Consider the following 26232-nt stretch of genomic DNA (forward strand, 5'->3'; position numbering starts at 1 on the left):
CAAAGAACTTTTGTCCCAGATCCGAAGCGGCCTCTTTCTCCAGCCATACTCCATCCTCCCCCGTCGAAGCCACAGTGGACGCATCCCGCCTCCCCTCGGCCTCCAGAGGTGGTTTGGCGGCCCCCTCCCCCTCCCCAGTGTCGCGAGTTGGCGCTGCTGCCACCCCCCTCTCCGCTCTCTCGGCCCCTAGGCCGGGCGGTACCGAACCCTCCCGGCGCCCCTCCTCTCCTCCCTCCGACCTGCCCTTCCCCGCGGGATTGCCACCCCCGCCCGCCCCCCAGCCCTTTTCTCCCCGCCGAGCGGCGGCAACAGCAGCAGCAGCAGCAGGAGGAGGAGCCGGAGCCCAGAGGCTGCGGTGGCCCGGGAGCCCATGGCGTACAGTCAAGGAGGCGGCAAGAAGAAAGTCTGCTACTACTACGACGGTGAGAGTCCGGGCGAGCGGCAGGGTGGGCGGGCAGGGCAGAGGCGACTGGCCTGGAGCCGCGCGGGACCCCGCGGCTGCCGTCGCGAGTGGGTGCCGGTGCTGAGGGGTGGGAAGGAGGAGGGACCGACGCTTGGCCGCATCTTAACCCGTTCCCCACCCGACTTGGTCAGTGGGAGATCCCCCTCCCGGAGCCGCTGCTGGGATCCTGCGGGCGGGAATAGGGGCGCCTGGCCTGCCGCCGCCTTTCCCTGCGGCGGTGTTGTAAGCCGGCCCGCAGCGGCCGACCGCGGGGTTGGCGTCGGCCTACCAGGGCTTCGTGGTCGCGGGGAGAAGACGGCCTGCCCTCGCACCTCTCCGGCCGCCTCCAGCGCAGGGCAGGTTTGGGAGTCCTCTTCGGCCTCCTGTACCCGATCCTTATCCATAGACTCAAAATTTCAGCCCCAGCCGCGACTACACAAAGCCCGGTGGCCGGGAGAGCTCCGCCCCTTGGTACCTCTCCCCTCCCCCTAACCCCCTAGCTCCCCGGCTCCGAGCACTTCCCCAGCTTTCTGTCTGCCCAGCATCGTCTTTCACCCTTCCAGCCTCACCCTGGTCACCGCCACCGGTCGGTGCTGGAGAGGAGTTACTGAGGGTGGGGGGCCCAACTCCGGCGAGTGGCGCCCTCACACCCGTGTTTTCCATCCCTACCCTTTGTTCTCCTCGTTCTTTGAGCGCCACTTTCTCAGGATTCAAATGAAAGGGCTGCACTTCCTCGGTAACAATTAGGTTTTCGAGTTTGAGGTAGGTAGTCCCCAAGTGAAGTAAGAGACAGTGGTAGGGAAACCTGGAGCGGTTTCTGCTAGTGTGGTAGATCTGACTCGAAGGGTCCTGGCTTGCCTCTATGGGAGGTGGTTACCACCCACTTCTTTGTTCGATCAGGAAATATATACCCTGCTCTGTAGGTTTGGGAGAGCTTAGGCAAGGTGGTGGAAATCCTGGTGTAGGAAAACTTTTGAGAAGTAGTGTGCAGAACTAAATAGTCTAATCAGGTAAGCTTGAACTCAAAATACAGTGAATTATAGCAGTCAGATAATTTTAATTTTGAGGGTTCTCAGTTGGAGTGTGAGCACTGAAATTTAAATTTCTGAAATTAAATTTGTGAAACCTGTTTCCTATATCAGCTTTAGTTATATACTAAGTGGAGTAGTAATCTGTTTCACAAATTTTATAGGACTAATAGATTACCCTTGAAAGGTGGAGTAAGGAAACTCAACAAAGAAGCTAGCTTGCCTTAATGACCTGATAATCCTGTCTGATTTTACAAAGCAATACAAATTTTGGAGGTCTTTCTGTCATTTGGTGTATTGGGATCACACATAAAAGAGAAATGGGTAGACCCTAGAGGATTAGGCCTAACTTTAACTTAAAAATGGTCATACCATCTCTTCGTTTGGCAATGATAATCTTATGCCTATTTTCAAGCCACTGTGTCACTTATTGGAAAAACTAAAATCTTACAACCCTGTTGTAGAAAATATTTTTTGAAAAGGCCATATATGTGTGTTAAATTGATTTGAAATCATACCAATGTAGAGGTCAGTGTAGAGGTGTAGAAATGGGAGACCATGTCAGTTTTTAACATGCATTTCATTGCATGTTTTGGATTAATGGCAAACCTTTGCCTGCAGTCCCCTGATCAAATTGGAAAGGAAATAACCTATATGTAACTTAAGTTTTTAAATTTACATTGTTTCTAAGGTTTAGAGATTTGTTTTTATTAAAGCTTGGTGTAAAGAAAAGAGGTTTAACAAAATGGGGAAATTAGTACTCAGGCTTTTTTTTTTTTTTGAATGCCAGTTACTGTTGGCAGTGATAGGCTCTGATGGGGTAAATTGCTTGTAACTTGCTATGAAGTTTGAATTGCAGAACTAGGAGGTATACCTGAGTAGCAGTTTTCTCTGTAGCTATTTCTTCCTGCTCCCATGTGTGGTGAGCCTTTATTGAGGGAGAGTGAACAGGCACTGGTTCCAGGAATAGGATGCAGGCCAATGAACAGAGTGCAGATACTTTAAATGTTTTGTGATCATAGTTGAATCAGTATGTTAGCCCCATCAACGACTTTCCCTGATGGTCAGTAGCCAGATGTATCACTAACAATTTGGAAATCTCTGGTGGGTTATCTATTTCCTATCTTTGGTACTTCTTTGACTTATTTTTTTTAATTGGCTTTTTAGTTGTTTACACTTGGAATGTTGAGGTTTGAGGGGAGCTAACAATTATTATTATTCAATTGAATAGGTGTAATCGTGCTAATTAATGTGTGATAGCATACTAAACTATGTTCACTACCCAAAAACCCTGCTTTCTTGGATTATAAAAGTAGCCATAATTTTTTTTTTAATTTTGAAAAAGATGCAAGAGGTTTTTATATCAAAGTATTATACTTTCAGGTAAAGATGATTGGACTGAGAATAGGTAGTATCAGTAGTAATAGGGTCTGAATAATCTTGTATCCCAGATTAATTGGTTTTAACTTGTTGATAAAGGAAGAAGAAGAAAGGAGTGATGTAGTAAGTTCTGTAACTATAGGTTATGTATAGAATGTGGGAATAGAACTATTGGCTTTCTGGGGCTGGTAAGTACACTCTGAGCCTCTTGGCAACTTGGAGAATTAAGACTTTGTGCTTTTCAATAAAAGGGACTTATAAAAGTAGATGTATTCTCTCCATGATTTATAGTCTTCAGTATTGTACTCTTTAAATCACTGAAATGCTGGTCCCAAGTGAACCTTCAGGTATTTGTGGATGATAGATCTTTGAACAAAAGTAAAGAGTTCATACTCTGGATATTGACTCATGCCTTCAGAGTTTCCAAGGGCACATTTCTAAACTTTAGTCATCTTTTACACTATATTGATAATTTGCAAAATGACATGTCACTAATTAGATAGTCACTAAAATCCCTTCTGACCTTAAAATGATGTGATTTTCATCTATTTAAATGTAATTGGCAAATGAAACTATGCTGGGTTCTAATTGTAATGTATTTTTAATACTTTAGGAATGTTAACTGTATTTTGTTTTGAATTAAGCTTAAGGCCTATCACATTTAGTGTTTTATGTTGTATGCAGTGTAGTAGGATTGATACTTATATAATTTATATAATTAAGCACAAATTGCTTTGTGCTTTTATTTTTTTCCTCTTATGGGGGTGCATAATCAAAATGTTTGGAAACAGATGATTCAGAGAAAAGCACTCAACACTATACAAAGATAGACTATAACAATTACAAAGATCATACCTCCCAGTGTACTCCTGATTTACTCTAGCAGAGGACTTCTACTAGGCAGCCAGCTGTTGCCAGGGATTTTCTGACATTTTTACTTAAAACCCCTGCCAATGTTTTACTAGATTGCCTTTAATATAGCTGCATAGGGTCTTAGCTGTGCTACAAATCTTTATTTTCTATAAAATGGATAATTGTTTCTTGAGGGCAAAAATGCTGAATGGACTATAGTAGTAGGTCATAAATTCTATTAATTGCACAGTTATTAAATATAGTTAGAACTTTTTGAGATTTTCTAGGCTTGAATCTTCTTTCCCCAAATTCCTTTCTTCCTCACTTCCTTCAGTTTTCACTTCATCAGCAAATTATTACTTTTTTTCTTCCTGTTGCTTCTATGGCTTTAATTTTGTGTTTCCCCATTGTAATATAAGCTTTAAATTCTTATATCCATTGTGAGTTATGGATAGGTATTTTGTCGGTTTTATAGATGAAAATAGTAGTATTCCATCAGTCTACCACTTTATATTTCTACATTGACTCTAATTACAATGTCCAAAAGATTAGCACCTGGAATCTGAAGACTTTTTCTTTTTGCAGTTTCTTCTGCAACAATAACAAAAATGAGTAATTATGTCTTTTTCTTAATAAAAACTTTTGATGGTGATAAATCCTTAATAGTTGGTGGGGAAATGATTATATGTTAAGAGGAAGATAAAAGTCTACATCTTAGTAATAAAGGAGACCTTTGATAGAGTAATTGTTCAGACCGGGAAAGACCTAAAGGAAGACAGTGGGCCAGAGTTTCTCCTTCGATTAGAGCTTGGCATATCAAGGAGAAAACAGGCAAGAAGTCATGGGGAATTATGGGGTGCAGGGCTAGGCAGTAAATGGCCAGAGAAGACTTTGTGGTAAGAGATTTTTTGACTTTTATTCAAGGAGTGAGTGGGAGCTCTTGAAGTTTTTTAAGTAGAGAGCATACCCCTAATGGGTAGATGGTAGGCTAGAAGCAAGAATTGAATACATGTTGGTCCACATAAAATATAGTGATATCTGAGAGTTTGGACAGTAAAACTAATAGAGCTTATTGATGGATTGGAAATAGGGCTGGAGCTAGGGAAATGGTGGTAAAGAGTAAAGGATAGCTCCTAAATTTCTGGATAGAGCAGTTAGGTGGGTCTTGGTACCACTAATTGAGATATTGGGAAGACTAATCCAGGGCTTTATTTTGAACATCTTATGTTTTGAGATCTGTATTTATTTCACATGAAAATAGCCTGGAACCCAGAGGGGAGAGACTAGTTGTAGAAATTTTGCATTTGATAGCTTGTAAAATATTGAGGCTTTGAAAGAGACAGTGTAGGTAGACAAAAGGACCCAGAGCTCATTCTTCAGAGATTTAGGGCAGAACTCATTCACTCATGTACCCAGGTTTCTGAACAGTGCCTGCCTGGCATATAGTAGGCTCTTGATTTGTTAAATGAAAGAGAGAACTTGAGAAAATCCTGGTATTTAAAAGTTTGTGGAAGCATGGACCTGAAGTAGGAATAAAATCAGAAAATGGTATTTTGGAAACACAGAATCAAGGTGTTTCAAGGAGGAGGGACCAGTTGTGCTAAGCCTGATAGTGGACTAAGTATTGCGGAGCAGACAAAAATAATACAATAGCTTTTTTGTTGTTGTTGTTGTTGTTGTTGTTGTTGTTGTTGCTCTCTGCACCCCCTACTCCCATCTTGTTTTTTTTTTTCAGTCGGTTACTTTCAGGAGTGGAGGCACATTTCACAGTCCTGAGTCCAAAAATTATCTAAAAATCTTTAGTTATTTTTAACTCATTTGCAATCTAAAGCTTAACCTGAATTAATGTACTGCTATTGATGAAACTTGGAAAAGACATTTTATCTTTTTTTAAGAATTAGATGTTTATAAAACAGCCATCTTGGTAATTGAGGTGTGGCATTCAGCATGAAAAAGTTAGAACTGGTTCTTTCATAACTCCCTTATATTTTGGAGGAATTCTTGATGAAACAGTATTTGTAACTTGACATTTAAACTGTGTGTATTCTTGGTAGGATTAGAGTCTCTAAATTGGGTCAGAGAACCTTATTGGAAAATTTTCAGGACCCTATTAGTAACAAATTACACTGAAGTAGGTAGTTTCTTTTCTTCATTTCTTTAAAGACCTAAAGTTTTGATTTTGGTGTTTATATTCCATGTTGTATCCTTTAGTTGTTAACTTGGTTCTCCTACCATTTCTTTCTATTGGCTGTACCATTATTCTCCTGTAAGCTGTCCTTTTCAGAATTTGAAGATAGCTCCTCCGCTTAACTAGTTGTGACTTTAGTAATGTTACCTTACTTGCCTGCATCTCCCATTTCTTTGCAATTATGAAATGGTAATATTACCTATATCATAATTTAGTTTACTAGATTAAAAAATAATCCATGTAAAGTGCTTAGAATAGTGCTTCTGACAAATACTCAGGAAATGACAATTACTGCTATCATTTTTTTGTTTTTCAAATACACTGGGAAACTGTCAGTGTCATCATCTTTCTGTATATTATTGGAGCTTCTGGCTTTCCATTGGATTCTCTGTATGCCTGTTATTTAAAGTGTTTGATTTTAAGATGTTGGTAAATATTAGAGACAAAATTCATCTTGGCAATTCTTAGAGATAGGTGCAAGTTCTCTGAAGATTGGACTTTATTCTTCTAATTATCTCCTTTGGTAGTGATGATAACTTAGAAATATCTTACTTGCATGAACTTAGGTACATGATGCTTTGTAACTCTGACTTTTTATATATAACAATCTGATGGGACCAAGCTGTTTTGAAAGAAATGTTTGTACAGCCACTGGTTAGAACAGAGCAGTATGGCAGATTTTGATTACTTTGTTTTGGAGTTCACAGCCTTTCAGTTATGATAAATGCAGACGAGTGTTTCATAGCACCGTAGTCCTCCTTGACTTGTCTCTATTATTTCTTAGCTTTGTTGTTGATACTTATATTTATAAAGTTGGCCTCACCTTTGAACAGCTGTGTATATATGAATTGTTGGAAGAGTTGTGTCAAAAATGAAGTTCAGTAGGTCAGAGGTATGGTGCCAACATATTGGATTATTAAAAGTATAGGTTTTATAAAACTGAATGTTCATCATGGACTATTATCAAGAAGATAGAGAGTACAAAAGTTTGGGGTTTTTCTGAAAAGTGAGTCCAAAGCATTCTTTATCCTAGTTTTTAATATTTAAACCTATATTGAAATGATAGGCTTTAAGCCATTAAAATCAGTTTAACTATCCAAACAAAATTTTGGAATTGCTTATTTAAACATTAATCAGAGCTGAAAATAACTTATAATTCGATGAAGGCTGTCCTAAAAAGTTCCCCTATGCCAGGCAGAAGGATCACAAATTCCAAGCCAGCCTCAGTAACTTAGTGAGATTTGGTTTCAAAATTAAAAAGAAAATCTGGGTGTGGCACTTGCCTATAATTCCAGTGGCTCCAGGAAACTAAGGCATGAGAATCACTAGTTCAAAGCCAGTCTCAGCAATGGTGAGGCACCAAGCAGCAACTCAGTGAGAACCCTGTCTCTAAATAAAATATAAAATAGAGCTGAGGATGTGGCTCAGTAGTGGAGTGCCCCTGAGTTCAATCCCAGGTCCCATGTCATCTTCCCCAACCCCTGCAAAAAAAAACAATTAAATAAAAAAGAAAATAGGACTGGAGGTGTAACTCAGTGCTAAAGTGCCCTTGGTTCAATTCCTAGTAACAACAACAACAAAAAATGCCCTTTATATTTCAAAAAATAGTAGGTATTTAGAGGCTTTCTTATTGCTTTTTACAAGAAACTAGAACTTTATCTAAAAATACTAATTTTATTGAAATTTGGTTGACTAACAAAAATCCTTTTGTTGCTACTTGCATATTTTAAAATAAATATACATGAAAAAATATTAAGAGTTTCTGGGGTGCTAGTATATCATCCAAGAAGCAATATTTGCTGAAAAAAATTAAATTATATGCCCCAAAACTTACAGAATTTATCCTGAGTGTCTGAATATGCAAGAGAATTCTAAAAATATTGGGGGAAATAAAAATCAGGGAAGCTTTATTTATTTACTTATAGTTGTTGATGGGCCTTTGATTTGGTTTATTCATATGTGGTGCTGAGAATCGAACGAACCCACATGGTAGGCAAGTGCTCTACCACTGAACTACAATCCCAACCCCCATTGAATGCTTTTCTTAATTTATAAACAAACAATATAATAATGAAATAATCCGCATGTAAAAGTGACATAATATCTTAGTTTCCTAATAGAGTTTGAAAGTTGCAAAACTAATTTTAAGATTATTATTAATTTAATAAATCTTATTAAGTAGTAAGCAACTTCTACTGTTGAACATACGTAAATTCACAGAATTTATGAAGATTCCATTGTCTGTATTGTTTAATTTGTGTCTTTTCTATTTTAGGTGATATTGGAAATTATTATTATGGACAGGGACATCCCATGAAACCTCATAGAATCCGCATGACTCATAACTTGCTGTTAAATTATGGTTTATACAGAAAAATGGAAATATATGTGAGTACAAATTTTGGTAAATATTTAGCTTTTTGTTTTTTAAACTAGTACTTTGAGACATATTTCCCCTTTGGAGAAAGCAATTAGAAGAAGAAAAGGTATGGAAGAAAACTACTTTTTTATTATTCCTCAAAGGAAACAGTATGGGGGCAATAACCCCTTTTTTCCTCGTTTTTAAAGCATTTTTTTAATAATGTAGTTTATTTGTTCTAATTAGTTATACATGACAGTAGAATGTACTTTTTCCTCATTTTTAAAGCATTTTTTATAATGTAGTTTTTTAATGTGTTCTAATTAGTTATACATGACAGTAGAATGCACTTTGATATATCATACATAGATGGAAAATAATTTCTCATTCTTATGGTTGTATATGATGTAGAATCCCACTGGTCTCTGATTCATTCTACTATCCGTCTTACCCACTTACTCCCTTCCCTCCCTTCATTCCCTCTACCTAATCTAAAGTAACTATTCTTCCCTACCCCCAACTCCCATTGTGAATTAGCATCCATATATCAGAGAAAACATTCAGCCTTTGGTTTGGGGGGATTGACTTATTTTGCTTAGCACAATATCCCCCTCCTCCCTCTCCATTCGTTTACTTTTTTTAAGCATTTTTGAAAACAATTCCTACCTAGGCTTTCCTGTTTCCAGAGCACAACTTGGTGGATCATGTTAAATTTACTGTTAGAATAGCTGTTAAACTGCCTTTGCTACACTGAAAAGAGTAGACCTGGAATTATTACAAAAGCATTATACAAGAAATTAATCCTACAAATATTTATATAATAAATGTGAAGAACTGTGTTAATAGCCAGCAGAGTACAAATACAATAGGTGCCTTAAATGAAGAAGGCAGTTTGGATATGTCGAGGCCTTATAGAAATATGATATTCAGCTGAGCTCTTTAGAAGAAAGTTAGCAAAGGAAAAGATAGATCTTAAGTGAAGAATTAGAGTTGAGAATGAGTCTCTTTCTGGGAGCTCGTTGATAAAATCAGTGTTCATAGAACAAAGTTGGTGGTAGAAAATGAGAAAAGTGGTTTATAAACATGGATTTGACTTTATGAGTTTGACCTATTTCTACTAAAAAAAAGGAGTAATTAATTCATAGTTCATACTATATTTAGTGCTCCTAAAGGAGTTTGTATTAGCTTTGGTATTGATTACTGTTCCCTAAAGCACCCATTAATGGTTTTGATTAGCTTTGGAATCTGTTTTATTCTGGCAGACATAGTTGTTTTAAAGAGGCTATTAGAGAAAATTGTATATTTTGTTTGATAATTTTGATATAACCACTTGTAATTCTAATGTTCTGACTGTTATTTCTCTTTACAGAGACCCCATAAAGCCACTGCTGAGGAAATGACAAAATATCACAGTGATGAGTATATCAAATTTCTACGGTCAATAAGACCAGATAATATGTCTGAGTATAGTAAGCAAATGCAGAGATGTAAGTTTTTATGTAAAATATGTGTGTGTGTGTGTGTGTGTGTGTGTGTGTGTGTGTGTGTGTGTGTGTAAATGAAGAGTTTTAGAAGCTTGAGAAAGTTACAGAAATCGGTATTTTTTTTTCCTGGAGATTTAAAATATTACTATTATTACTATGATGGTTGATTGATTGATTTGACAAGTCAGTACAATAATGTTGAAGCTATGTTTAAAACAAACTTATACAAATGGCAGTTCAGATGGTATTTTACTTTTTATTTTGCTCCCATGGTAACTTTGAGATATAGGTAATGGATATTGGTAGGGAGAATGTACTCCTTTGCTTCAAAAAATATATACGTATACTTTCATTAGTCTTTCCATGGTAAGCAACTTTTGTCTGCTATTTATGTGCTTTAGTAAACCTGCATTTTAATACATTTTGTTTTCACCTTTGTTCCACTACTGTTGTCATTTGTAAGTTCAAAGAAATTTATTGTTATAGATTGGTAACAAATTGATTTGAAGATAGAATGCAGAAAATCCTAAGATGGTTGGATCACAGTGTTGGGGAAAAAAATTTGATTTTGCAGTTCATTTTCATCAGTGTTTTTATTGATGACTAAAGTGATGATTATATTAAGTGTAGTTACTAGCTGTCTCACAAAGTCATAGTACTTCACACATCTATCTACCATAGATTATCTAGTATGATTCAATAAGATACTATAAGTGATGCGTTATTATTCATGATTTTTTTTTCCCAAATGGAGATTCATACCTAGAGTCAAGGGTAACCCGTGGACTAAATCAGGACCAATTTAAAATTTATAAAATTGTGAGTTAAATTATGATTATATCTGAGCAGTAATGAACTAAAATTTATTCTCTTTTTTTTTTTTTTTCCCTGGTGGTACTTGGGAATTGAATCCAGGCATCACGTGTAACACTAAACTACATCCCTCTGCATCTCCATCCCTAAAATTTATTTATAATGCTTGTTCTTTAAAAGGTTATAATTTGAAGTATGGGTAGAATGTGAATGGGTTGTATGAATCTACTTTATCCCTTTTATTCTGTCAGCACTAAGGAACTAAATATATATCATTATATGTTGTATATCTGTAATTACCTTACGTACCATTTCCTTCAATATCTTGGTTCTCAGACCTAGTTAATTCTTAATCATCTTTCAAGAGCAAGGTTAACCGTGGATGTAGCCAACCAACTGTTACATTTTGTTGTTGTTAACTCATTAAAAGAAACATTTCAAAAGTTATGGATGCGGGGCTGGGGATGTGGCTCAAGCGGTAGCGCGCTCGCCTGGCGTGCGTGCGGCCCGGGTTGGATCCTCAGCACCACATGCCAACAAAGATGTTGTGTCCGCCGAGAACTAAAAAATAAATATTAAAAAATTCTCTCTCTCTCTCTCTCTCTCTCTCTCTCTCTCTCTCTCTCTCTCTCTCTCTCTCTCTCTCCTCTCTCACTCTCTCTTTAAAAAAAAAAAAAGTTATGGATGCTATGTGTGCCCTAAGTTTTAAGGTTGTCATAAATTAATTAGAATTAACTTAATTTTTAGAATCTTGATTGTTTTATGTTTAAGAACTACCCCGAAAATGTAAGCCTATGTTTTAATTAAATAAAAGCAAAGAGCTTTTGTGTTTTGAAAAATAATGGATTTTTTGTTAATAGAGCAGAAATATTTCACAAATGATTCTGAACAGATTCATGATATTTCACAAAACTTTAATTGCCTTGAGTAAAATAATGAAGTATGTCCTAAAATTATAAATTTTAGATTACTACTATAAAGTATGTTTTATGATTACATGAAAAAAAGTATTTGTAGGAAAGTTTTATAAGTAAGAGCTTTCATTAATTTGAATAATGCAATGAAATTCTTCTTCCATAGTCAATGTTGGAGAAGATTGTCCAGTGTTTGATGGACTGTTTGAGTTTTGTCAGCTTTCCACTGGTGGCTCAGTTGGTAAGTGTCTCAATTCATATTTAAAATTGATCTAAATATGGTTATGTACCCTTTGAGTTATTCATTTACAGCAGAAGTTGGTACGGAAGTGGATTTTGATACTAAAAAGGAATCTGTGGTTATGGTAGAATATTGTGTTAATAAGCCCTCCATCACTTAACAAAATACCTGAGATAATCAACTTAGAAAAAGGAAAGGTTTGTTTTGGTTTGTTTTGGCTTGAAGTTTTAGGAGTTTCAGTTCATGACTGGCCCTATTGCTTTGTGCCTGTGGTAACAAAGCCCAAAGGGGAGAAAGCTTATTTACCTCTTGGCTATATGGGAAAGAGGAAGGGACCAGGGTCTTCAAGGGCCTGCTTCCAGTGACCTAAAATCACTTACTGGGCCTCAACTTCTAATGAATCTGTCACTTCCTGATTGCATTACACCTAGAACTAAGCCTAACCACATATACTTCCTTCAATCTAGAGTATAGCAACTGTGATTGTCTTCAAATTCCCCATGTTGTATGATTGTAATGACTTGAAATTTTGGTTAAAGTTTAAGTTTTCCATTTTTCCCCTAATGGTCATTGTTACTCCCACGCATACCATTTAGTCAGGTCATGGCTATAGGAAAACACCAGAAGTGAAACTTCTTTTTAGTGTCCTATACAGTGATTCTTATCCCTTATGATTTAAGACTCTTTTGCTTATACATAGCATGTTCTTAATTATAGGCTTTTTTTGTCTCTTAATTTTTTATTTTATATGTCTTTCTACTTTTTAGCTGGGGCTGTGAAGCTAAACCGACAGCAAACTGATATGGCTGTTAACTGGGCTGGAGGATTACATCATGCAAAGAAATCAGAAGCATCAGGGTTCTGTTATGTTAATGATATTGTGCTTGCCATCCTTGAATTACTAAAGTAAGTTAATTTGCATTGATAATTTTTTCTGTGATAAAATGTTTTCATTAAAATGCAACAAAATTTAAAAGAATTTTTAAAAGCATCAAGTAAATGATAGTAGGTTGATATGGTGAATTTCTACAAATTCATAATAAGGAAAGATAGAAGGATAGGAAAATTTATCCAGTCCTTGTGTTTAGAGTGAGCAATGCATTGTATAAATGTCTAAAACTACCATTAAGTACCCTTTTAGAAGTAGTTTTGACAATTTATATTTGTTACTGCTTCAACTAATGAAAAGTAATATAACCTTGGGAATTTTATATCCCAATAGTTTTAAGTTTTAATTTGAGGCTGAAAATTCGAAACTTGTTAAGGGCATTTTTTTTTTTACCTGTTGAGTGAGTCTAGCCTGGCTTCCACATCTGGATAGGGCTTTTTCTACTAATTGATAATAACATTCTCTCTAAATTGCTGAAGGATATATTTTTTTAAGTCATTCTTGACTACAGTTTGAGAAAGAAACTAATGAAAGTGCTTAGGAATTTGGAGATTAATAAAATTAGATATCAATTATAACATTTTTTACTATCAATTATAACATTTTTGCAGATTCTGTTTTATACTGTGTAAAATTTATATTCTCAGCTTTGAAAATGTTCTTGCTTGTAGTTACAACATGCATACTATTCACAGAAGCTAATTTTCAGCCACTTAACCTTGGTATTGACTCCTTAAATTATCAAACATAACTGAGTAGAGTCTGTGTTAACATCTTCTTGACTCATCAAGAGCCAAAGCAAACCATTTGAAATTGTTCACCTAGTTTTTTTTTAATATTGATGTTCCTTCCAGTGTTTTCACCTCTTTGAGCAAGTTTTTGACCACAGGCTGATAGTCTTAAACAATTTTAATTTTTCTGGATACAATTCTACCTCCTAGTAAAATTCAAATATTATTTGATTAATTGAATTGGTGAACAGTTTTCCTTGCTTTTCTAACACATGAGCCATTTGGAAATTTAACCTTGACTACAGCTTCATTTATATTTTTTCATTTTTGTGAAGAATTTCTGCTTTGATGAGATATACTGCTTTCAAATTTTCTGAGTTTTCTGAATGTTGATATTCTGTGAGTTGAGAGTATCATGAGTACCTCATCTAATGCAAAACAAAATAATCTACATATCACTGTATTCAAAATGATAACATTGGAAGTAGTTTACCCTTTTCTTTTTCTGTCATGGGTAGGCAGTGGTAATAAATAAAATGTCATGATAATGGTGATATGATGGCTCCTAAAATATATTTGAGTTAAAACTGCATCACTGCAATTGGTAGTGCTCTAAAACATCAGTGTGAAGTGATAAAAGTCCTATATATGGCCTCTGTCAGAACTGTTCAGCACTGCAGTTACAAGACAAAAGAAGTCATAGACAAAACATAAATATGATCATGGCCATGTTTCAGTACAACTTTTTTAATGGACACAAAAAGAATGTCTTAGTTTTCACATGTCAAAAATATTTTTGTTTCAACTTCTGTTTTTTAACAATTTAAAAAAGTAAAACATTTACTATTAGCTCAAAGCTATTAAATAAACCAGTTGCCCAGATTTGTCTTATACACACAGTTTGCTGACCTTTATTTATAATGCTGAAGATTTACTATAGAGGTATTTTAATTGAAGTAACAATCTTGTATGGTATTGTCTTTAATATAGAATATATAGAATATGTGCTGTTTTATAAATATTAATATATAGAAATATGTGCTATTTTTAAAGCATGTAGAATAGGACAAGTTTCTCAAGTAAAAATACTTTTTCACTTAAATTGGGCCCAAATGGGAGATTTAAAGGTATAAGGTTCAAACTAACTTTAGATCTTTGAATGATCTTCTAGGCTGGAGGAAAAGTAAGAAAAGGGTTAAACATTCTGGAATGCAAGAGCTGAAATTATAGTTTCCTGAGTTTCTGGTAATTCTTTTCACCTTAGAATCATAATAATAATAATAACATAAATATGGCCTTGTTTTCAGGTATCATCAGAGAGTCTTATATATTGATATAGATATCCATCATGGTGATGGTGTTGAAGAAGCTTTTTATACAACAGATCGTGTAATGACTGTTTCATTCCATAAGTATGGGGAATACTTTCCTGGCACAGGAGACTTGAGGGTAAGACCAAATTCTGTCTGAATAAATATGAGTAACCTAGGAGGTTAGTAATCTTATACTTGAACTAATGTTTTTCCTGAGTCATTAATATGAAGCTTATATGTAGAATTAAATCACTTTATATGTTGTAATGTCTGCTAGAATTCACTTTTTTTGGCTATAAGCAAAGATTTAGTGAGAGTTTAAGACAACCTTTTTCTTTGCCCTCTTCTATGATTGAATAATTATTTTTGAACATTCACAAAGTATGGGCACAAAGCACGTTTCTTGCTGCTTAGTTTGAATCTTCAAAGTTACCCTGTGGTCATCTACATTTCTATTGACTGTAAAAGCTTTTATAGTACATTAGTACTCCTTGTTTATTACATTAAGTACATTTATTTCTATTATGCTTTTTTCGTCTGATACTCCTGCATCTAATAAATGTGAAAATCACTGTCAAATTCCATTTCTACAAACTTTTTTTTTTTAAGCTTTATTAGAGGTTTTCTTGAACCATACTACTTGCATGTTGGTGTTTATTCAGAAATTTAATGGCTGTTTTCAATTCAGTATGGATTATGTGGGAGATTAGCTTAGCATGGTATTGAACAGTAACTCTGAACTATTTTGTGTAAGATCCGTGTCCCCCATCCCCCCATTTGTCATTCATTTTAGCAACCAAAATTAAGCCTTATTTTTTACATGTGTGCTTTTTCTTTATTTGGCCACAAGATGGCACTATTTCAGTAAGCTTGTTGGGTAGGAGATAGGATGTTATCATAAAATCTTTTCTAACTTAAAAATGAACAGGAGTTCAGATATTTAGTTTGAGTTTAAATTATTTGACTTTTAAATTTTTAGATTTATAATTTCAACTCCTTGTTTCTCTAGTTCCTTCAGCTTCTTTCTTTCCTACTTGATTTTATCTCAAAGAATGGTCCTTAAACCCATAATGTCCCATCATATGGGATCACCAATAAAATTACTCAATTTAGGTCTTTATAGGTGTTCATATTTAGGGAATAGAAAATAATGGGTTTAAACAAACAATATCTGGGACTCTATTAGAAGTACACATTCGTGGTCCCTAGAAACTCTTGGGTAATTCTCCTCAATGTTTGAGAACTACAACCCTAAACCAGTAGAACATGGTTGTCTGCAACCATTGGATCCTGGTGGTTGACAAGCAAAAACCCTTTATGCTTTAAGTTGAAAGAATAAGATAGTGTTTTTGCAGTGTAATCTTTTATGTGTAGCTGCGGACTTTCTATGAAATATCATGTGTATCTTTGGGTATTAGTTTAATAAACATTTCCTTTCTCTGCCTGTGAGCTTCCCATTGTTAAAATTCTTCTTGCTTTAATGAGAAAAATCTAGATGGAAGAAAGAAATAGAGGTGTGATAAATAGCAATTATAGAATAAGAAAGGCTAGAGACAAAGCTTGGTTCATTGAGGGTAGCAGCTCTTTTGAGTTGCCAGCCTTTTAGTTAGGGTGAGATGTGCTGACCAACTTTACCCTGAAATCTTTGAGTCAAAGTAAATATATTGTTTCACCTTGGAAGGAGTTTGGGGATATGTAATCTGTGCTTTTGTTAAAATGAATTTGAGCTAAGATCATTCTATGAGAAATTGGGGAAGAACTTGTGTACATGTTAGTAATCCTAAGGATTCATACTTTTGTGTGTAGTGCTGGGATCAAATCAGGTCCCTGCATGTGTTATACAAGCACTCTGCTACTGGGCTAAACACCTGGCCTCAAATTCATACGTCTAGAGATATGATTAAAATGCATAATAATTAATTATCCCCAATATTTTGGTGTTGCAATTAAAACACTCTTTTGTAGAAATGTCTCTGAATGCTATCTTTTCTAAATGTGTGCATACACACATACATACACAGATACATACATACACAGATACATATGTGTATGGCATGAGACCAGCTCTTCCTGAGGAGAAGGTATAATGTTTGAGGAGGTATTAATGTTTGGAGCAGTACTAACACAAGTAAAAATAAAATTTATTTCATGTCTAAAGAACAGATGTGATATTTTAGTGTACTTCTGTGAAAATTTCAAGAAAGTCTGGCCCTTTCTTTCATCATAAGTAAATTTATACTAGGTGTTAATCATAAACAGAATTCTGCCTTAATAGACAGTTGTCCTCAGAGTGTGTATTTTCCATGCATTTAAATTTTGCTTCCTCATCATATTTATTCTGTTTATGATGAAGTTCTTAGGTTAATATTAGTAATGTAACTTAATAGTGCCTTTAACTAAAAATTTCTTTCATTACAGATTAATTGAAAGAGTTCTTTAACATAAAATTTATGAGTAATCTGTAAATATTGGGGCATGCACATTTTTATTCGTTACTATTATTTTCTCAATTTACATCGTTCCTATCTCAACTTGTAATATGAATTCAAAATTGGGTTTTTTTACTTGGTCTTTTAATCTTACAAATATTATAAACAAGTGTGTCAAGCTTATTATTATGAAATAGTCTCTAAGATCTACTATCTCAACTTGTAATATGAATTCAAAAATGGGTTTTTTTACGTGGTCTTTTAATCTTACAAATATTATAAACAAGTGTGTCAAGCTTATTATTATGAAATAGTCTCTAAGATCTATCTCAACTTGTAATATGAATTCAAAAATGGGTTTTTTTTTACTTGGTCTTTTAATCTTACAAATATTATAAACAAGTTTGTCAAGCTTTTTATTATGAATAGTCTCTAAGATCTATTTATGTGTCTTAGGATATTGGTGCTGGAAAAGGCAAATACTATGCTGTCAATTTTCCAATGAGAGATGGTATAGATGATGAGTCATATGGGCAAATATTTAAGCCTGTAAGTATTAATTATTTTCAAAATTGAAATGGAATTTTAAGTATTATTAGAGATGTGTTAATATTTGTTTATTCTGTATATAGATTATCTCAAAAGTGATGGAGATGTATCAGCCAAGTGCTGTGGTATTACAGTGTGGTGCAGACTCATTGTCTGGTGATAGGCTTGGTTGCTTCAATCTAACAGTCAAAGGTAAGAAATTTAGATAAGCGTATTCCCCTCAAAAAATTTCTCGTTCCATAGAAGTTCCCATTTTACTTTTCACCTGACATTTTAACACCAAAATGGGTGCTTCTTATCTGGGGTGTATATATGACTTCAATTAACCTTGTTTCAATTAAGTGTTTTTTATTTTATCATTTATGCATGAATAGTTAAAGGCTTGCTGCCATTCCAACTGAAGCAGTTATTTCCAGTGTTTTTGATGATTATATTTTGGTTTCACCTTCTTCCAGATAACTTACTTAATTAGATTTTTAATTTTAGCCTTTTATATTGATTTACCCATTATGAACAAAGAGGATTTAGCTCTCTTCACTTCTTTGTTCCCATCATACATGAATTCTTCCCTTATCTCCCTTTTACATACTAGAATATTGGTTGTGATAATCAAGTTACAGTAGCAACATCTTCGCCATATCTGATTTTTATTTCCTTCATAGCTCAGTTTTGCTAAGGTTTTTTTAGTTGTCTCTTTACTCATTATTAGGCAGCCAATGTCTAAATATCTTCATATGTTCAGATACATCAAGTTTTCTATCACTTTTACCTTCCTATTTGGACTGAGTATCCTATACAGATCCTGATTGCTTTGTCTTCTGGCTTCCTGAGAAAAGGTGTGTGGGAAAGGAGGAATGTTACACCATATTAAATTTTGATCAAATGTTGAAATCAACATGATTAAATCTAGGCCAGACCAAAATAGCCATTATGGAATGAATGTCTAGTGTCCATTTAATAGACTCTTAAAATGTATGTGACTCAAATGATATGTCATTCAGATCATGTGAGATTTTGGAGTTTTCTCTCCCATGGGAATGTTTAAGGTAGCAAGTTGATATTCTGCTTTGAATTCTGTCATAAGTGGTGAAGAGTTCTCAAATAGAACTTTTCCAGAATGATTGCTGGCCTAAATTTTATTGAATCATCAAATATAGATATTAAAAACTACTTTACCTGATGTTATGCTTGCTACTGTACTTGGTAGGTCAACAATGGTTTAATAACAGCAATTTCATTTTGTTGGAATTTAAAGTGTTAATAACCATCTGTTGCCTCAAAATGGATATGTGCTTCCTAAAGTGAACGATATGGGGTTTTTGTTGTTGTTGTTGTTATTGTTTTTGGTACTGTGGACCAAATAACTTAGGGCCTTACACATGCCAGAGAAGCACTGACCTATGCCTTCAGACCCTTTAACATACATACTTTTAAAATTTGGATTGACTTTCAGAAAGTCTTTAAAATAAAGCTTTGATAATAAAGCATAGCATGTTACTCTTAAAATAATAAATGTACATTTTATTTCAACTGATAGCATTTTCATTTGTATAAAGCTTATAAGAATATTTGCAATTGCAGGTTTTAAATATGATTGTAAATTTCTCTACTTCCAGAATCTATTTTGATTTCTCTGTTTCCTCTTGTTCATCTCCCTTCTGCCTTCATTTATACTATTTATTTTCTCTTTAAAAATATCCAGATATCCAAATATCCAATTATAAGAAGCCTTTGTTTTTTGTTGTAGTAGCAATTAAGATCGGCTTGTGAATCATGTAACATATCTACTAAAGAATGCTTAATAAAAATAGTCGTTTTACAATTACCTGAAGAGAACAGCCAACTAAACTTTATAAATAAATGTTTTTGGATGATGAGGTTTTAGGTAGTTAGTATTTTTCTTTGTACCTTATTTTCCCAAATATACTTCAAAATGCATGGATTTCTTTTATAATTGAGGAACTTTTTTCCTTACTTTATGATTATGTGCCTAAAGAAGTTACTTTTAACTTGTAAATTATTGAACTATGCATGATATTTGTTCAGAGGAAATATTTAGTTTTTATGTTAGGTTTATAATCTCATTATTTAAGAAAATTATGCAAATTTCCACTATCAAAAAAAAACATTGATTAAACTTTGTGTTATAACCTTCCAAATATTCTATACATATATGCAGGGGAAAGTGGAAACAAAAGTCAATTTAAGCCTTGGGTGGTGACACACACATGTCTGTAATCCCAGTGGCTTAGGAGGCTGAGGCACGAGAGTCACAAGTGCAAAGCCAACCTCAGCAAAGGCAAGGCGCCAAGCAAACTCATTTGAGACCCTGTCTCTAAATGAAATACAAAATAGGGCTGGGGATGTGCCTTGGTGGCCGAGTGCCCCCGAGTTCAGTCCCTGGTACCCAAAACAAAGTCAATTTGGATTGTATATAATGTTTTATTATAGCCTGATTTCCCCCTCCCCCATATAACCACAAATGAACATATTTGTGTTTTAAAAATCTTATCTCCTCCCCCTACCCCCTATACTAGGGATGAAACCCAGGAGTATGCTACCTCTGAGTTATATACCCAGCCCTTTTTATTTTAAACAGGATCTGATTGAGTTGCCCAAGCTGGCCTTGAACTTGTAGTCCTCTTGCCTCAGCTTCCCAAGTCACTTGGCCGTATAGACATGTGTCAAACTGCCCAGTACATATTTGACTTTTTTATCACAGACATTTACTAAAGATACCCTCATTTATTATTATGTGTAAGGAAAGTGATTAGCAAGGAGTTTTAGACTAGAAATTTCTCAAATTTTTATTCTTCATTTTTAAAGTATTTAAATTCAACTCATTTTGGTTAAGCAAAATTTTGTTTGCATTTACTACTGTTGTAAGGTTCATTTTTCAAACTGTTAGAGTAGGTGGATTTTGTTATTACCCAAATCTTTTTTGTCTTAGGTCATGCTAAATGTGTAGAAGTTGTAAAAACTTTTAACTTACCATTACTGATGCTTGGGGGAGGAGGATACACAATCCGCAACGTTGCCCGATGCTGGACATATGAGACCGCAGTTGCCCTTGATTGTGAGATTCCCAATGGTAAGTATTCATACTGCAGGATATGTATTGTATGGACTGTCAATACAAATAAATGAATGATTATATTACAAAATTATATAAATAAGATAGCATTCACTTTACGTTCGCTTTTGAACATTTTCTATGGAAATACCTGTATCTTTATTCTACGTATGATTTTTGTAAGGAAACTGAACTTTTAATTATGTAACTTTATTTCATTGTTTTTAATAGAGCTGCCATATAATGATTACTTTGAATATTTTGGACCCGACTTCAAACTGCATATTAGTCCTTCAAACATGACAAACCAGAATACTCCAGAATATATGGAAAAGATAAAGTAAGAAATCTTTGAATCATTTTGCTAAAAATTTCATCTTGACAAAAGCTTTGGAAGAATAATTAGAATGGATTTATTTTAATTTATACATTAGACATTTCCTTTTTTAACTTGAAAAGGGTTTGAAACCTCAAGATTACTGATTTAATTTCTTAATTTGATGGAAAGGTATGAGCTTCATAGATAAAAATATTTCATCATTTTTTAATTGAAATACATTTTAACATTGCAGGGGGCACTCTAAGTTTGATTTACATTATTATCAGACACGTTTTCTCAAATCTTTATCTCCATATAGTGTTCAAGAGACATAGTAGTACACAGGTATTGGTTCCTCTTTACCAAAGACTAGCCATATGACATTACATAGGTTCATTTGACTTTATGTTTATGTTGCCTCATCACGGAAATGGGGGATAAAACAGTATCTGACTGGTAAGTTGTGCAGATTAAATACATGCAAAGTATTGATGCTTAATGTTGGTATTATTTTAGTTCACTGGTTAAGCTAGATAAAACATGAGTATTTTTGCTTATATTTTTATTTGCATGCAAGAGGAACTTCAAAGGACTTGAATTTTGTCTAATAACAATGTGTGTAATTTAGACAGCGTTTATTTGAAAATTTGCGCATGTTACCTCATGCACCTGGTGTCCAGATGCAAGCTATTCCAGAAGATGCTGTTCATGAAGACAGTGGAGACGAAGATGGAGAAGATCCAGACAAGAGAATTTCTAGTAAGATAATGTTAAAGGTTTTTATGATACCAAAATAGCACTAAAGGGCTTGTTTCATGAACACATATTATTGACATTTTCTCCATTTTTAATCTTATATAGATTTAGCTCTCTAATATATCAAAGCCTGGTTTGGATATCAGTAGTTTTGTGTTTTGTTTTTTTTTTTTTTAATAGTACTATATGTATATAATTGCAAGGTTTCCTGTGGTTGGGGTTATATAGCTCACTGGCAGAGTACTTGCTTAGCATATTCAGGACTATGGGTTAAAGCCCAGTCACCAAAGAAAAGTATAAGTTTCAAAAGTGAGCCGCTTATTTAATTTGAGAATAATTGAAAACACCCCATTTGCTCAAAGTAGGATGAGTTAGATAACATGAAGTACTTTTTGTTTGATTTTATAGCATAAGGGTGTGCCTAACGGTATACACAATCTAATAACATTTTTGTTATTATTAGAATATTTTATTTTTCATCTCTGAAATAAGAGGGCTGCTTTTTAGGTAAAGACATTGTCCTATTTAAAAAACAGTTTCTCCAAAGTTTTGCCTTAAAAAAAAAAAAACAAATGACATCCTGAAAAGTTTCTCATGTTTCTTTGAACTATATCTATATAGATCAAAGCTAACTTTTTAGTATTAAGCAAACCATTCAAAACTTAAAATTTTTAAGCATTTTTTATACTTCTAAATGTGGTGACTGTTTTGTGCATCTGTATGGGTATAATGATTGTGAATTTTTTTTGCCAGATTATATTAAAATCTTTTTTATATGTCAGTTCGAGCATCAGACAAGCGAATAGCTTGTGATGAAGAATTCTCAGATTCTGAGGATGAAGGGGAAGGAGGGCGTAGAAATGTGGCTGATCATAAGAAAGGAGCAAAGAAAGCTAGAATTGAAGAAGACAAGAAGGAAACAGAGGACAAAAAAGCAGGTCAGGTTTACTTTTTGGTAAATGTATGTTTTTAAGATTGAGCATTTTTATGAGAACCTGAAATCACAACTACAAAAGTATCAGATGGATGTGAAAGGTAGATAATGTTTTTTCCCCATTTAAAGTGTGTTTAACTCTTAAATATCTTTTGATTAAAGCTTTTCAAATGTTGCTATTTACATTCGCTTTTATAATGCAGGAGACCTTATTTCCTTCTCTTAATGACATAGGTTGAAAGTAGTGAACATTGTACTATGATCTATATAATTGAGTAAGAAGACAAAATGGTTGTAATTCCATTTGTGGTGTATAAACAGCTGAAATCCTGAGGTGATTTTTACCTACCTAATTTAATGGAAGTCAAACAGAAAGTTTCATTATCTTCAGACTAGTTTCATCATTTTGAAAATGGTCATGTAATAGACTTTGTTCAGAAACTGAAGAAAACAAAAACTAAGGAAATATAGAAAAGGATTTGTGAACTGAACTGTGAAGAGATACTGCTTTCTGATGCTTTAACATATTTCAGAATGCTGTCAGATTTAGGTAGTTGAATTTTGTAAACAAGAAGCTATTACTATCTTTTACCTGCATTTCCAGACTATTTGTATTTTATTTAGAGACAGAGTCTCAACTCAGTCGCTTAGTACCTCAGCCTCCAGAGCCACTGGGATTACAGTTGTACACCACTACACCCAGCTAGTTGTTTTCTTTCATTGTTAGTATGTTATCTTTTTCCTTTTTTTTTTTTTAGGTGTTTTTTTGTTTGTTTATCATTTTTAAATCTTTTATCTTTTTTGTAACTTTTCTTCCAAATAAATGTACTAGGGTGCTTGTGTTTTTTATGGCTATTTTAACTAAAAATGAAAATAACATTAAATATCTTATGGGCCCAGTGGTGGATTAATCTGATAATATTCAGCTCCTTAGTATTTTTATTGCTGATTTTGATGCCTTTTTTAAAACCAGGTTGTTTGTTGATAGACTTCTCTTAGGGCTTTATAAATTGTTAAAAAAAACCCTTCAAAAAATAGAAAAAAGAAAGATTAACAGAAAAATTTTCAAACTTATGTATATTTAATGAGTTTAGGAAGAGTTGGGGAAGGTGGATAAAAGGAGGTTGGAATTTATCAGTGCATCTGTATATGTGTATGCATAACACATTGAACCCGATTATGTGTGTTTAAAAAAAGTAAAAGATAAAAAAAAGATTTATAGATCTAACCCTAGAATATAAGGCCATTCCTTTTCTTCTTCATCCCTTTTTATTACTTTTGATACTATCTTAAAATTGTGAACTTCCAGTATTGATTTAATGAGGGTTAAAAACTAGAGATCAGAGTAATGAGATTTAGACTCTGTTTCTGTCTAACTTTTCCCCTGTTCTTACAGTATTCCTGCCATAATGGTCTTTAGTTTCTTCTTCCATCTTAACAGTTCCTTCTTACCTCAAAGTCCTTGAAGTTTTTCTCTATTGAAGATAACTTCTCCTTTCTTGTCCATGCAAAATCTTCATTCTTCAGGACACCTCATTTAGTAACCCTTTCTTACCTCCCATAATGCTGTATTCATGTCTGTATGCTGAACTTTTTCACAGTATCTACCCCACCTGTAATACTGTGATCCCATAGAACAAAAAGTTGAAAAAGGGAAAGGCCCAGTATTGCATTGACAGCTTAAACCTCCGTCATGTAGTGCATCAAACACAAAGCTTATTTAATTACTGAGTTCTTGAATATCAAGATTGCATATGAGTTTTTTATATTTTAAAAGCATATTTTATGGCTGGGGTTGTGGCTCAGTGGCAGAGTGTTCACCTACCACATGTGAGGCACTGGGTTCAAACCTCAGCACCACATAAAAATAAACAAAATAAAAGCATTGTGAACATGTACAACTAAAACAAATATATTTTTAAAGTATATTTTAAAACAAAATATATATTTTATATACATCAATAGGTTTTAATCTTTTTCTCATCTTTGCTTTTAGATGTTAAGGAAGAAGATAAATCCAAGGACAATAGTGGTGAAAAAACAGATACCAAAGGGTAAATGATATTCCCTATCTAGTAGTTTTTATTATATCATAAAAATAAAAAACATTTGAGGGCATATGTATACTTACGAAGTACTGGACTAGAACATAAGAACATTATCAAATTGCATGAAATGATCTAAATTTATTCTTGTACATGAATTTCTAAAGTCAGTGTTTGCATGTAATTTATCTGAAGTAAATGATTTTTACATGCTGTAAACCTTAATGTATGCACTAGTGGTTTTCTTGGTTCTCAAATTTTTGCACAGTTGTGTGTGTGTGTGTGTGTATGTATGTGTGAAATAGATGAACTTAAACATTGGGCTCAAATAACAATTTATAAGTAAAAGCATAATTAAGGATTTTTGTCAGAAAGAATGTGTTATTGGTAACATAATTTTGTGCTATAAATGAAGAATAACTTTGAATAGATTGTAAAGACTAAGGCATTAATTAATTACTCTTTAGGCTTTATCAGCTGATGTGTTTGTTGACATGAACCTACAGGATCTGATCAGTATATTTCATGTTACCTCTTTCAACAGAGCCAAATCGGAACAACTCAGCAACCCTTGAATTTAAGAGTCCCCCCAATTTTAGGAAACCATTTAAAAAGTGAGAAAATACTGGGACAAAAAAAAATGTTTTCTCTTTGAAGACTTCTGGCTTCATTTTATACTACTTTGGCATGGACTGTATTTATTTTCAAAATGGCTTTTTGTTTTGTTTTGTTTTTGTTTTTCTTGGCAAGTTTTATTGTGAGTTTTTCTAATTATGAAGCAAAATTTCTTTTCTCCACCATGCTTTATGTGATAGTATTTAAAATTGATGTGAGTTATTATGTCAAAAACTGATCTATTAAAGAAGTAATTGGCCTTTCTGAGCTGATTTTTTCCATCTTTTGTAATTATCTTTATTAAAAAATTGTACTTGGATTGCCTTTTGTCTGTTTATTAAAAATGAAAGTTTGTTTTAGTGGTGAAAGATGATTGCAGCTTTCAAGATAGCTATTTACTGCCTGGAACAGTGGTGTGTCTATAAGTCCCAGTTTCTTGGGAGGCTGAAGCAGGAGGATGGCAACTTCAAAGCCATCTTGGAAACATAGCGAGCCCCTATCTCAAAATAAAAAATAAAAGGATTAGAGATGTAGCACAGTGGTAAAGCACCCCTGGATTCAGTCCCAGTAGGGGGAAAAAAAAAGATAGGTATTTAATATAATTTTTTCTAGCTATAATAGAAATGCTACCACTTTGTTCTTTATAGCTTAGTATCAGTGAAGATTGACATCTTGTTAGAATTTGTCTTTGAAATTCATAATACAAACTGTATAATTAAGATATAGGAATTACCTTTGAGCTATTTCAGAGTCCCAAAAATTGGAAATAGTCTTTCATTTCAATTCATAATTTCTATCTATAATCAAAAAAGGAAACAGTAAACTTAATGTTGAGCTATATATAATGAGTTTTAATTTATCGTGTTTTGGGTCATCTC

At 34.2% G+C, this 26232-nt stretch overlaps 1 protein-coding gene across 1 annotated transcript; it reads left to right on the forward strand.

Moving 5' to 3' along the window:
• The first annotated feature begins 227 nt into the window (after positions 1–227).
• On the forward strand, positions 228–25673 carry Hdac2 (histone deacetylase 2). Its single transcript, XM_005337424.4, has 14 exons — positions 228–422; positions 8166–8278; positions 9619–9736; positions 11627–11701; positions 12469–12607; positions 14629–14770; positions 17520–17612; positions 17696–17804; positions 20563–20703; positions 20917–21025; positions 21633–21763; positions 22543–22698; positions 24691–24748; positions 25284–25673. Exons 1-14 carry the CDS (start codon positions 371–373, stop codon positions 25312–25314), a joined length of 1467 nt encoding a protein of 488 aa, XP_005337481.1. The 5' UTR covers positions 228–370; the 3' UTR covers positions 25315–25673.
• Positions 25674–26232: the final 559 nt, after the last annotated feature.

This window comes from Ictidomys tridecemlineatus, chromosome 8 (assembly GCF_052094955.1).
Source record: "Ictidomys tridecemlineatus isolate mIctTri1 chromosome 8, mIctTri1.hap1, whole genome shotgun sequence".
Lineage (NCBI taxonomy): Eukaryota > Metazoa > Chordata > Mammalia > Rodentia > Sciuridae > Ictidomys > Ictidomys tridecemlineatus.

What these genes read in the sequence shown, in the direction of transcription:
- Hdac2 (XM_005337424.4), top strand. Translation starts at nt 371, where the DNA reads ATGGCGTACAGTCAAGGAGGCGGCAAGAAGAAAGTCTGCTACTACTAC. An exon ending in TAGTAAGCAAATGCAGAGAT is followed by an intron (nt 9,737 to 11,626) that starts GTAAGTTTTTAT and finishes CTTCTTCCATAG; the next exon opens with TCAATGTTGGAGAAGATTGT. An exon ending in GAAAAAACAGATACCAAAGG is followed by an intron (nt 24,749 to 25,283) that starts GTAAATGATATT and finishes CTCTTTCAACAG; the next exon opens with AGCCAAATCGGAACAACTCA.